The sequence below is a fragment of the Pleurodeles waltl genome, chromosome 5 (genome assembly GCF_031143425.1).
Source record: "Pleurodeles waltl isolate 20211129_DDA chromosome 5, aPleWal1.hap1.20221129, whole genome shotgun sequence".
In the NCBI taxonomy this organism is placed as follows: Eukaryota; Metazoa; Chordata; class Amphibia; order Caudata; family Salamandridae; genus Pleurodeles; species Pleurodeles waltl.
The window spans coordinates 22,557,685-22,572,037 of NC_090444.1; the positions used below are offsets into that span (position 1 = coordinate 22,557,685).

Here is a 14,353-nt window from a genome sequence, read left to right on the forward strand (position 1 = left end):
CATCTGTGCCCATCAAAGCATTTCCAGAGGGTGGGGGAGGCTACTCCTCCCCAGCCCGGACACCTTTTTCCAAAGGGAGAGGGTGTAACACCCTCTCTCTGAGGAAGTCCTTTGTTCTACCTTCCTGGGCCAAGCCTGGCTGGACCCCAGGAGGGCAGAAACCTGTCTGAGGGGTTGGCAGCAGCAGCAGCTGCAGTGAAACCCCGGGAAAGGTAGTTTGGCAGTACCCGGGTCTGTGCTAGAGACTCGGGGGATCATGGAATTGTCTCCCCAATGCCACAATGGCATTGGGGTGACAATTCCATGATCTTAGACATGTTACATGGCCATGTTCAGAGTTACCATTGTGACGCTGTACATAGGTAGTGACCTATGTCCAGTGCACGCGTGTAATGGTGTCCCCGCACTCACAAAGTCCGGGAATTCGCCCTGAACAATGTGGGGGCACATTGGCTAGTGCCAGGGTGCCCACACACTAAGTAACCTGGCACCCAACCTTCACTAAGTGAAGGTTAGACATATGGGTGACTTATAAGTTACTTATGTGCAGTGGTAAATGGCTGTGAAATAACGTGGACGTTATTTCACTCAGGCTGCAGTGGCAGGCCTGTGTAAGAATTGTCAGAGCTCCCTACGGGTGGCAAAAGAAATGCTGCAGTCCATAAGGATCTCCTGGAACCCCAATACCCTGGGTACCTCAGTACCATATACTAGGGAATTATATGGGTGTACCAGTATGCCAATGTGAATTGGTAAATTTAGTCACTAGCCTGTTAGTGACAAATTTGGAAAGCAGAGAGAGCATAACCACTGAGGTTCTGGTTAGCAGAGCCTCAGTGAGACAGTTAGGCACCACACAGGGAACACATATAGGCCACAAACGTATGAGCACTGGGGGTCCTGGCTAGCAGGATCCCAGTGACACATAACAAACATACTGAAAACATAGGGTTTTCACTATGAGCACTGGGCCCTGGCTAGCAGGATCCCAGTGAGACAGCGAAAACACCCTGACATATACTCACAAACAGGCCAACAGTGGGGGTAACAAGGCTAGAAAGAGGCTACCTGCCTACTCCAGCTTCCTACATTTTCACAATAAATTTGTCTGGACTACTTTCTTTGTCACAACTTTGTGTAATAAACTGATCAGGCGTTTAGCTTTGATCATTGGCTTGTTACTATAACAAAATCACTCCTGCTGTATTGAGCATAAGCTTCCACAAGACCTAAATTGTAATACAAACACTGCCCTTCAGTGGAAGCACACAGCACCCGCCCTGTCAGAGGCAGGGCGGACAATATGTGGCTAAAGGCAGTGCCCCTATCTCGGGAGTACTTCTTAGCTTTTTTTGTGGATCTCATAAGGTCTGGTGACAGCTTCACTGTCAAGCCAGTAAAGCGATATTCATGGTGATGGGTACTTCTTCCCGCTACTTAGCTTGCTGTTGCTTGTGCTCTCTCACAATATCCCATAACACACAGGATGTTGTACAGCTGTAAAGTACCGATAGGCAGGAGTAATGCGTGCACCTCACGTGATCTCTGATGAACCCTCCGTTCTTCTGTTTCTTTTTCATAGATATCCGTCAGATGAGCCCTGCTGAAACAGTAAATATAAAAGACAACAAACCTCGGCCCAAGGTGCCCCCAAACTCCGAGGACCTTGAAAGCAGCCCAGGTATGTGTGAGAGCAGAACCTGAGAACCAAGTACTGAACTGCCCCTACAGATACTCTTTGTGGTTCACCTTTCTCCCTCCACATACATTTCTCTCCAGTCTTGCTTTCTTTCTACTGAGCATCCTTATAACCTGTCTTTCCCCAAATGAATGTAGTTTTAAATCTGAATTTCCTCTTGCCTAGCTCCCTGCTGTTTCCTCCATTCTCCCTCCAAGCTCGAGCGGCAGATCTGCACTGCCTGTAGCACCGTTAGAAAGTGTAGGCACAGATGTGCGTCCAGACAAAGACACATTCAACAACAGTTGAAAGAAAGAGATTTAATGGCTGAAGCAGGGCATGTGAAAGAGAAGTCAACATTAGTTTCAGTCAGAAAACCTCGGCAGAGTGGAATCCCACATACACAGGGTGTGCTCACGGCATGTGATGATCCCTGTGCACAGGCTTTGTACGGGGAATGAGTGCAGTCCTCAAAGACAGTTTTTTGGAGGAAAATGCTAATAACCTTTCTTAGGAAATGAAAACGAAATACCTAGATGACAATATTAATGGAAGAGACCGCAGATCCAGAATTGAAATAATAGTTCTGGTTGAATAATAAATGGAGAGAAAAACATCTGAATGCAAAACCTAGAGAAGAAACACCACAGAACCACTTTAATGATGTATGCAACATTTTAGATGCAGGTATAATTACAAACTTTGAAAAACAAGTACATATAATAAAGCACACTGTAGGAAGTTGGCTCTGTATGCACTATTTCAAAGTAAGGAATAGTATGCACAGAGTCCAAGAGTTCCCCTTAGAGGTAAGATAGTGGCAAAAAGAGATAATACTTATGCTCTATTTTGTGGTAGTGTGGTCGAGCAGTAGGCTTATCAAAGGAGTAGTGTTAAGCATTTGTTGTACATACACACAGGCAATAAATGAGGAACACACACTCAGAGACAATTCCAGCCAATAGGTTTTTGTATAGAAAAATATATTTTCTTAGTTTATTTTAAGAACCACAGGTTCAAATTCTACATGTAATATCTCAGTTCGATGGCATCTGTCGCTGTAGATACACATGTTCTGCATAGCTCGCCATCTGGTGTTGGGTCGGAGTGTTACAAGTTGTTTTTCTTCGAAGAAGTCTTTCGAGTCACGGGACCGAGTGACTCCTCCTTCTGTCTCCATTGCGCATGGGCGTCGACTCCATCTTCGATTGTTTTCTTTCCGCCATCGGGTTCGGACGTGTTCCTGTCGCTCCGAGTTTCGGAACGGAAAGTTAGTAAATATCGGAAGATTTTCGTCGGTATTGTTGCGTTCGGGATCGGCGTAGTTAGATTCAACACCGCATCGAAGATCGACGCGCTCCGGTGCCCTTCGGGGTAGTTTTCGATCCTCCGTCGGGGCCTGGTCGGCCCGACCGCGTGTAGAACAACGCCGATGGAACGGACCCCGTTCTGTTTTTGTCCCAAATGCCACAACAAATACCCGTATACAGACCAACATTTGGTCTGTAACCTGTGCCTGTCACCTGAGCACAGTGAGGAGACTTGCGAGGCCTGTCACGCGTTCCGGTCCCGAAAGACACTCCGTGACCGTCGAGCCAGGAGACTTCAGATGGCGTCCACGCCGACAGCGCACCAAGAGTTCGAGGAACGAGAGGAAGAAGAAACCTTTTCGATCCACGGATCGGACTCAGAGGAATTCGACGATCAAAGAACCGTGAGTAAGACGTCGAAAACAACACATAAGAAAAGTGACAAGGCCCAGGGGACGCCACTGCCACCAGGCCATGGCTCCACCCATAAATTCAGTGACCGACCATCGGCACCGAAAAAGGCCTAAACAGTGCCGAGATCGTCCGACTCCGGTCGAGACACCGGCACGCAGCCTTCTCGGGATCGAGAAAGTGCTGGAGAAAAGCAACGACACCGAGATAGCGGTGTAGAAACGGCTCGACGCCGAGACAGCGGCACCGACGAAGATCGACGCCGAGAGGTTTCGACTCCAAAAAGAAAAAAGCCACCTCGGAGCCGAAAAAAGATACAGACAGGGTTTCGGTGCCGAAACAACCCGTAACCGACCCAGGTCCAGGCTCTTATACAGAGGAGCAATCACTGTCCTCTCAGATATGAAAGCATAGGTTTGAGGAAGAGCTGCAATCCACCGAAGTGGACCATACGCAAAAACGTATTTTCATACAGCAGGGAACAGGAAAAATAAGCACCCTTCCCCCTATTAGGAGAAAAAGGAGACTGGAGTTTCAAACAGACCAGGCGCCACAAACAAAAATGGTGAAAAAGGTGACTCCGCCACCCTCTCCTCCACCTGTAATTAACGTCTCACCAGCACAAACTCCGTCACATTCCCCGGCTCACACCACCATGAGCCAAGGTGACCAGGATCAAGACGCTTGGGACTTATATGACGCCCCAGTGTCGGACAACAGTCCGGAGGCATATCCAACAAAGCCCTCACCACCAGAAGACAGCACAGCATATTCTCAAGTGGTGGCTAGAGCAGCACAATTCCACAACGTAAACCTCCACTCAGAACAAGTCGAGGATGACTTTTTATTCAACACCCTCTCCTCCACCCACAGCTCCTACCAAAGCCTGCCTATGCTGCCAGGTATGCTTCGGCACGCAAAGGAAATCTTCAAGGAGCCGGTCAAAAGTAGGGCAATAACGCCAAGGGTGGAAAAGAAATATAAGGCACCTCCTACAGACCCTGTTTTCATCACCACACAGCTGCCACCAGATTCCGTCGTAGTAGGAGCAGCTCGGAAAAGAGCCAACTCCCACACATCTTGGGATGCACCACCCCCAGATAAGGAGAGCCGCAAGTTCGATGCAGCTGGGAAAAGAGTCGCAGTACAAGCTGCAAACCAGTGGCGCATCGCTAACTCTCAAGCACTACTTGCGTGCTATGACAGAGCCCATTGGGATGAGATGCAACACCTCATCGAGCATCTACCCAAGGAACTACAAAAGAGGGCAAAGCAGGTGGTTGAGGAAGGACAGAACATATCAAATAACCAGATACGATCCTCTATGGACGCAGCAGACACAGCTGCAAGAACAATTAATACATCTGTGACCATTAGAAGGCACGCATGGCTAAGAACGTCTGGGTTCAAACCAGAGATACAGCAGGCAGTGCTCAATATGCCATTCAACGAAAAACAACTGTTCGGACCAGAAGTGGACACGGCAATCGAAAAACTAAAAAAAGACAATGACACTGATAAAGCCATGGGCGTACTCTACTCCCCGCAGAGCAGAGGAACCTACAGCACCTTCCGCAAGACACCCTTTAGAGGGGGGTTTCGGGGTCAGGCCACACAAGCCAGCACCTCGCAGGCAACACCGTCCAGCTACCAGGGACAGTACAGGGGAGGCTTTCGGGGCCAATACAGAGGAGGGCAATTCCCTAGGAAAAGAGGAAAATTTCAAAGCCCCAAAACCCCTACAACCAAGCAGTGACTCAGATGTCACTCACCCCCTCCACACAACACCAGTGGGGGGAAGAATAGGTTATTATTACAAAGCATGGGAGGAAATCACTACAGACACTTGGGTCTTAGCAATTATCCAACATGGTTATTGCATAGAATTCCTAAAATTCCCTCCAAACATACCACCAAAAGCACAGAATTTATCAAAACAACATTCCGAACTTCTGGAAATAGAAGTTCAAGCACTATTGCAAAAGAATGCAATCGAATTAGTACCAAACACACAAACAAACACAGGAGTCTATTCACTGTACTTCTTAATACCAAAAAAGGACAAAACACTGAGACCAATCCTAGACCTCAGAATACTAAACACCTACATCAAATCAGACCACTTTCACATGGTCACGCTACAAGAAGTGTTACCATTGCTAAAACTACAGGACTACATGACAACCTTAGACCTCAAAGACGCGTATTTCCATATACCAATACATCAATCGCACAGAAAATACCTACGGTTCGTATTCAAAGGAATACATTACCAATTCAAAGTATTGCCTTTTGGTTTAACAACCGCACCAAGAGTCTTTACAAAATGTCTAGCAGTAGTGGCTGCACACATCAGAAGGCAGCAAATACATGTATTCCCGTATCTAGACGACTGGCTAATCAAAACCAATTCACTAACAAAGTGCTTACACCACACAAATCAAATCATACAAACCCTCTACAAACTAGGTTTCACCGTCAACTTTGCAAAATCCAACATTTTGCCGTGCAAAGTACAACAATACCTGGGAGCCATAATAGACACAACAAAAGGAGTAGCCACTCCAAGTCCACAAAGAATTCAAAATTTCAACAAGATCATACAACGCATGTATCCAACACAAACAATACAAGCAAAGATGATATTACAACTCCTAGGCATGATGTCCTCATGCATAGCCATTGTCCCGAACGCAAAACTGCACATGAGGCCCTTACAACAGTGCCTAGCATCACAATGGTCACAAGCACAGGGTCACCTTCTAGATCTGGTGTTGATAGACCGCCAAACTTACCTCTCGCTTCTATGGTGGAACAGTATAAATTTAAACAAAGGGCGGCCTTTCCAAGACCCAGTGCCAAAATACGTAATAACAACAGATGCTTCCATGACAGGCGGGGGAGCACACCTCGATCAACACAGCATACAAGGACAATGGAACGTACATCAAACAAAACTGCATATAAATCACCTAGAAATGCTAGCAGTTTTTCAAGCATTAAGGGCTTTCCAACCAATTATAACTCACAAATACATTCTTGTCAAAACAGACAACATGATAACAATGTATTATCTAAACAAACAAGGGGGGACACACTCAACGCAGTTGAGCCTGCTGGCACAAAAGATACGGCGATGGGCAATTCACAACCACATTCGCCTAATAGCACAGTTTATTCCAGGGATCCAGAATCAACTTGCAGACAATCTCTCTCGAGATCACCAACAGGTCCACGAATGGGAAATTCACCCCCAAATTCTAAACACTTACTTCAGACTCTGGGGAACACCTCAAATAGACTTGTTTGCAACAAAAGAGAACGCAAAATGCCAAAACTTCGCATCCAGATACCCACACAGGCAGTCCCAAGGCAATGCCCTATGGATGAACTGGTCAGGGATATTTGCCTACGCTTTTCCTCCTCTCCCTCTCCTTCCTTATCTGGTAAACAAATTGAGTCAAAACAAACTCATATTAATAGCACCAACTTGGGCAAGGCAACCCTGGTACACAACACTGCTAGACCTATTAGTAGTACCCCACATCAAATTGCCCAACAGGCCGGATCTGTTAACACAACACAACCAACAGATCAGACATCCAGATCCAGCATCGCTGAATCTAGCAATCTGGCTCCTGAAATCCTAGAATTCGGACACTTACAACTTACCCAAGAATGTATGGAAGTCATAAAGCAAGCCAGAAGGCCGTCCACTAGGCACTGCTATGCAAGTAAATGGAAGAGGTTTGTTTGCTACTGCCATCATAATCAGATCCAACCTTTACACGCAACTCCAAAGGATGTAGTGGGTTACTTGCTTCACTTACAAAAATCTAACCTAGCCTTCTCTTCCATTAAAATACACCTTGCAGCAATATCTGCATACCTGCAGACTACCTATTCAACTTCCCTATATAGGATACCAGTCATTAAAGCATTCATGGAAGGCCTTAAAAGAATTATACCACCAAGAACACCACCTGTTCCTTCATGGAACTTAAATGTTGTCTTAACAAGACTCATGGGTCCACCTTTTGAACCCATGCACTCTTGTGAAATACAGTTCCTAACCTGGAAGGTTGCATTTCTCATCGCCATTACATCTCTAAGAAGAGTAAGCGAAATTCAGGCGTTTACAATACAAGAACCTTTTATACAACTACACAAAAATAAAGTCGTCCTAAGGACTAATCCTGAATTTTTACCAAAGGTTATTTCACCGTTCCACCTAAATCAAACAGTGGAACTACCAGTGTTCTTCCCACAGCCAGATTCCGTAGCTGAGAGGGCACTACATACATTAGATGTCAAAAGAGCATTAATGTACTACATTGACAGAACGAAAAACATCAGAAAGACTAAACAACTATTTATTGCATTCCAAAAACCTCATGCAGGAAACCCAATATCAAAACAAGGTATAGCCAGATGGATAGTTAGATGCATCCAAATCTGCTACCTTAAAGCAAAACGACAACTGCCCATTACACCAAGGGCACACTCAACCAGAAAAAAAGGTGCTACCATGGCTGTAAGGAAATGCCTCCTTGGCATGGTTGCCCCCTGACTTTTTGCCTTTGCTGATGCTATGTTTACAATTGAAAGTGTGCTGAGGCCTGCTAACCAGGCCCCAGCACCAGTGTTCTTTCCCTAACCTGTACTTTTGTATCCACAATTGGCAGACCCTGGCATCCAGATAAGTCCCTTGTAACTGGTACTTCTAGTACCAAGGGCCCTGATGCCAAGGAAGGTCTCTAAGGGCTGCAGCATGTCTTATGCCACCCTGGAGACCTCTCACTCAGCACAGACACCCTGCTTGCCAGCTTGTGTGTGCTAGTGAAGACAAAACAAGTAAGTCGACATGGCACTCCCCTCAGGGTGCCATGCCAGCCTCTCACTGCCTATGCAGTATAGGTAAGACACCCCTCTAGCAGGCCTTACAGCCCTAAGGCAGGGTGCACTATACCATAGGTGAGGGTACCAGTGCATGAGCATGGTACCCCTACAGTGTCTAAACAAAACCTTAGACATTGTAAGTGCAGGGTAGCCATAAGAGTATATGGTCTGGGAGTCTGTCAAACACGAACTCCACAGCACCATAATGGCTACACTGAAAACTGGGAAGTTTGGTATCAAACTTCTCAGCACAATAAATGCACACTGATGCCAGTGTACATTTTATTGTAAAATACACCACAGAGGGCACCTTAGAGGTGCCCCCTGAAACTTAACCGACTATCTGTGTAGGCTGACTAGTTTTAGCAGCCTGCCACAAACCGAGACATGTTGCTGGCCCCATGGGGAGAGTGCCTTTGTCACTCTGAGGCCAGTAACAAAGCCTGCACTGGGTGGAGATGCTAACACCTCCCCCAGGCAGGAATTGTCACACCTGGCGGTGAGCCTCAAAGGCTCACCTCCTTTGTGCCAACCCAGCAGGACACTCCAGCTAGTGGAGTTGCCCGCCCCCTCCGGCCAGGCCCCACTTTTGGCGGCAAGGCCGGAGAAAATAATGAGAAAAACAAGGAGGAGTCACTGGCCAGTCAGGACAGCCCCTAAGGTGTCCTGAGCTGAGGTGACTCTGACTTTTAGAAATCCTCCATCTTGCAGATGGAGGATTCCCCCAATAGGGTTAGGATTGTGACCCCCTCCCCTTGGGAGGAGGCACAAAGAGGGTGTACCCACCCTCAGGGCTAGTAGCCATTGGCTACTAACCCCCCAGACCTAAACACGCCCTTAAATTTAGTATTTAAGGGCTACCCTGAACCCTAGAAAATTAGATTCCTGCAACTACAAGAAGAAGGACTGCCTAGCTGAAAAACCCCTGCAGAGGAAGACCAGAAGACGACAACTGCCTTGGCTCCAGAAACTCACCGGCCTGTCTCCTGCCTTCCAAAGATCCTGCTCCAGCGACGCCTTCCAAAGGGACCAGCGACCTCGACATCCTCTGAGGACTGCCCCTGCTTCGAAAAGACAAGAAACTCCCGAGGACAGCGGACCTGCTCCAAGAAAAGCTGCAACTTTGTTTCCAGCAGCTTTAAAGAACCCTGCAAGCTCCCCGCAAGAAGCGTGAGACTTGCAACACTGCACCCGGCGACCCCGACTCGGCTGGTGGAGACCCGACACCTCAGGAGGGACCCCAGGACTACTCTGATACTGTGAGTACCAAAACCTGTCCCCCCTGAGCCCCCACAGCGCCGCCTGCAGAGGGAATCCCGAGGCTTCCCCTGACCGCGACTCTTTGAATCCAAAGTCCCGACGCCTGGGAGAGACCCTGCCCCCGCAGCCCCCAGGACCTGAAGGACCGGACTTTCACTGGAGAAGTGACCCCCAGGAGTCCCTCTCCCTTGCCCAAGTGGAGGTTTCCCCGAGGAATCCCCCCCTTGCCTGCCTGCAGCGCTGAAGAGATCCCGAGATCTCTCATAGACTAACATTGCGAACCCGACGCTTGTTTCTACACTGCACCCGGCCGCCCCCGCGCCGCTGAGGGTGAAATTTCTGTGTGGACCTGTGTCCCCCCCGGTGCCCTACAAAACCCCCCTGGTCTGCCCTCCGAAGACGCGGGTACTTACCTGCAAGCAGACCGGAACCGGGGCACCCCCTTCTCTCCATTCTAGCCTATGTGTTTTGGGCACCACTTTGAACTCTGCACCTGACCAGCCCTGAGCTGCTGGTGTGGTGACTTTGGGGTTGCTCTGAACCCCCAACGGTGGGCTACCTTGGACCAAGAACTAAGCCCTGTAAGTGCCTTACTTACCTGGTTAACCTAACAAATACTTACCTCCCCTAGGAACTGTGAAAATTGCACTAAGTGTCCACTTTTAAAACAGCTATTTGTGAATAACTTGAAAAGTATACATGCAATTTTGATGATTTGAAGTTCCTAAAGTACTTACCTGCAATACCTTTCGAATGAGATATTACATGTAGAATTTGAACCTGTGGTTCTTAAAATAAACTAAGAAAAGATATTTTTCTATAACAAAACCTATTGGCTGGATTTGTCTCTGAGTGTGTGTACCTCATTTATTGTCTATGTGTATGTACAACAAATGCTTAACACTACTCCTTGGATAAGCCTACTGCTCGACCACACTACCACAAAATAGAGCATTAGTATTATCTCTTTTTACCACTATTTTACCTCTAAGGGGAACCCTTGGACTCTGTGCATGCTATTCCTTACTTTGAAATAGCACATACAGAGCCAACTTCCTACATTGGTGGATCAGCGGTGGGGTACAAGACTTTGCATTTGCTGGACTACTCAGCCAATACCTGATCACACGACAAATTCCAAAATTGTCATTAGAAATTGATTTTTGCAATTTGAAAAGTTTTCTAAATTCTTAAAAGACCTGCTAGGGCCTTGTGTTAGATCCTGTTTAGCATTTCTTTTAGAGTTTAAAAGTTTGTTAAAAGTTTGAATTAGATTCTAGAACCAGTTTTAGTTTCTTAAAAAGTATTCCAACTTTTAGAAGCATAATGTCTAGCACAGATGTGAATGTGGTGGAACTCGACACCACACCTTACCTCCATCTACAGATGAGAGAGCTAAGGTCACTCTGTAAACTAAAGAAAATAGCAATGGGCCCCAAACCTACCAAAGTACAGCTCCAAGAGCTTTTGGCAGAGTTTGAAAAGGCCAACCCCTCTGAGGATGGCAACTCAGAGGATGAAGATAGTGACTTGGAGGGAAATTCCCCCCCTCCAGTCCTACTTAGGGAGAGCAGGGCTTCTCAAGCCCTGACTCCACAAATAATAGTCAGAGATGCTGGTTCCCTCACAGGAGGGACCAACAACTCTGAAATCACTGAGGATAACTCCAGTGAAGAGGACATCCAGTTAGCCAGGATGGCCAAAAGATTGGCTTTGGAAAGACAGATCCTAGCCATAGAGAGGGAAAGACAAGAGATGGGCCTAGGACCCATCAATGGTGGCAGCAACATAAATAGGGTCAGAGATTCTCCTGACATGTTGAAAATCCCCAAAGGGATTGTAACTAAATATGAAGATGGTGATGACATCACCAAATGGTTCACAGCTTTTGAGAGGGCTTGTGTAACCAGAAAAGTGAACAGATCTCACTGGGGTGCTCTCCTTTGGGAAATGTTCACAGGAAAGTGTAGGGATAGACTCCTCACACTCTCTGGACAAGATGCAGAATCTTATGACCTCATGAAGGGTACCCTGATTGAGGGCTTTGGATTCTCCACTGAGGAGTACAGGATTAGGTTCAGGGGGGCTCAAAAATCCTCGAGCCAGACCTGGGTTGACTTTGTTGACTACTCAGTGAAAACACTAGATGGTTGGATTCAAGGCAGTGGTGTAAGTAATTATGATGGGCTGTACAATTTATTTGTGAAAGAACACCTGTTAAGTAATTGTTTCAATGATAAACTGCATCAGCATCTGGTAGACCTAGGACCAATTTCTCCCCAAGAATTGGGAAAGAAGGCGGACCATTGGGTCAAGACAAGGGTGTCCAAGACTTCAACAGGGGGTGACCAAAAGAAAGGGGTCACAAAGACTCCCCAGGGGAAGAGTGATGAGACAACCAAAACTAAAAATAGTAAAGAGTCTTCTACAGGCCCCCAAAAACCTGCACAGGAGGGTGGGCCCAGAGCCTCTTCACAAAACAATGGGTACAAGGGTAAAAACTTTGATCCCAAAAAGGCCTGGTGTCATAGCTGTAAACAGCATGGACACCAAACTGGAGACAAGGCCTGTCCCAAGAAAGGTTCCACTCCAAACTCCCATCCAGGTAACACTGGTATGGCTAGTCTCCAAGTGGGATCAACAGTGTGCCCAGAGCAAATCAGGGTCCACACTGAAGCTACTCTAGTTTCTGAGGGTGGGGTGGATTTAGCCACACTAGCTGTCTGGCCGCCTAACATGCAAAAATACAGACAGCAACTCTTAATTAATGGGACTAGAATAGAGGGCCTGAGGGATACAGGTGCCAGTGTCACCATGGTGACAGAGAAACTGGTTTCCCCTGGCCAATACCTGACTGGAAAAACTTACACAGTCACCAACGCTGACAATCAGAGAAAAGTACATCCCATGGCAATGGTTACTTTAGAATGGGGAGGGGTCAATGGCCTGAAACAGGTGGTGGTCTCCTCAAATATCCCAGTGGACTGTCTGCTTGGAAATGACCTGGAGTCCTCAGCATGGGCTGAGGTAGAACTAAAAACCCATGCAGCAATGCTGGGTATCCCTGAACTGGTGTGTGTGAAAACAAGAGCACAGTGCAAGGCACAGGGTGAACAAGTAGAGCTGGAGTCTGGAAGAATGGCCCAGCCTACCAAGAGGAAAGGAAAGTCAGTTGGGAAACCAACTGCAACACAGCAAAAGAAAGGGAACCTCTCTTCTCAGGAAGAAGTTCCGCCCTCTGAGGGAACTGAGCCTTTGGAGCTTGAACCTTATCAGGTTGAGCTCTTGGGCCCAGGGGGACCCTCAAGGGAGGAGCTGTGTAAGGGACAAGAAACCTGTCCCTCTCTTGAAGGCCTTAGGCAGCAAGCTGCTGAAGAGTCCAAAGGCAAGAAAAATGGAACACATAGGGTCTATTGGGAAGATGGGCTCCTGTACACTGAGGCCAGAGACCCCAAACCTGGTGCCACTAGGAGAGTGGTAGTGCCTCAGCTGTTCAGAGAGTTCATCCTAACATTGGCCCATGACATTCCCCTTGCTGGACATTTGGGACAAACCAAGACGTGGGAGAGGTTAGTCAACCACTTCTACTGGCCCAATATGTCCAACATGGTTAAGGAGTTTTGCCTCTCCTGCCCCACCTGTCAAGCCAGTGGTAAGACAGGTGGGCATCCAAAGGCCCCCCTCATTCCACTTCCAGTGGTGGGGGTGCCCTTTGAAAGAGTGGGTGTGGACATAGTTGGTCCACTGGAACCTCCCACAGCCTCAGGAAATATGTATATCCTGGTAGTAGTGGATCATGCTACCAGGTATCCTGAAGCTATTCCCCTTAGGTCGACTACTGCCCCTGCAGTAGCCAAGGCCCTCATTGGTATCTTTACCAGAGTGGGTTTCCCTAAGGAGGTGGTGTCTGACAGAGGTACCAACTTCATGTCAGCATACCTAAAGCACATGTGGAATGAGTGTGGAGTGACTTATAAATTCACTACACCATACCATCCACAAACTAATGGCTTGGTTGAGAGATTCAACAAGACATTAAAGGGCATGATCATGGGGCTCCCAGAAAAACTCAAAAGGAGATGGGATGTCCTCCTGCCGTGTCTGCTTTTCGCTTACAGGGAGGTACCACAGAAGGGAGTAGGGTTCTCACCCTTTGAACTTCTGTTTGGTCATCCTGTAAGGGGACCACTTGCCCTTGTTAAAGAAGGCTGGGAGAGACCTCTCCATGAGCCTAAACAGGACATAGTGGACTATGTACTTGGCCTTCGCTCTAGAATGGCAGAGTACATGGAAAAGGCAACCAAAAACCTTGAGGCCAGCCAACAGCTCCAGAAGTTTTGGTATGACCAAAAGGCTGCACTGGTTGAGTTCCAACCAGGGCAGAAAGTCTGGGTTCTGGAGCCTGTGGCTCCCAGGGCACTCCAGGACAAATGGAGTGGCCCTTACCCAGTACTAGAGAGGAAGAGTCAGGTCACCTACTTGGTGGACCTGGGCACAAGCAGGAGCCCCAAGAGGGTGATCCATGTGAACCGCCTTAAGCTCTTCCATGACAGGGCTGATGTGAATCTGTTGATGGTAACAGATGAGGATCAGGAAGCAGAGAGTGAACCTCTCCCTGATCTTCTGTCATCAGACCCAAAAGATGGCACAGTAGATGGAGTGATCTACTCAGACACCCTCTCTGGCCAACAGCAAGCTGATTGTAGGAGAGTCCTACAACAGTTTCCTGAACTCTTCTCCTTAACCCCTGGTCAGACACACCTGTGTACCCATGATGTGGACACAGGAGACAGCA

At 47.6% G+C, this 14,353-nt stretch overlaps 1 protein-coding gene across 3 annotated transcripts in view; it reads left to right on the forward strand.

Annotated features, from left to right (window-relative positions):
• Positions 1–14,353, forward strand: part of LOC138295304 (zinc finger protein 37A-like) — a 199,248-nt gene that overhangs the window by 83,898 nt on the left and 100,997 nt on the right. For 2 of the 3 annotated variants that reach the window (XM_069233515.1, XM_069233516.1), the window contains exon 6: positions 1,583–1,681. The exons of the other annotated variant lie outside the window; for it this stretch is intronic. In XM_069233515.1, the coding sequence (XP_069089616.1) occupies positions 1,583–1,681 (99 nt within the window). The remainder of the gene's footprint in view (positions 1–1,582; positions 1,682–14,353) is intronic. 3 annotated transcript variants of the gene reach the window in all.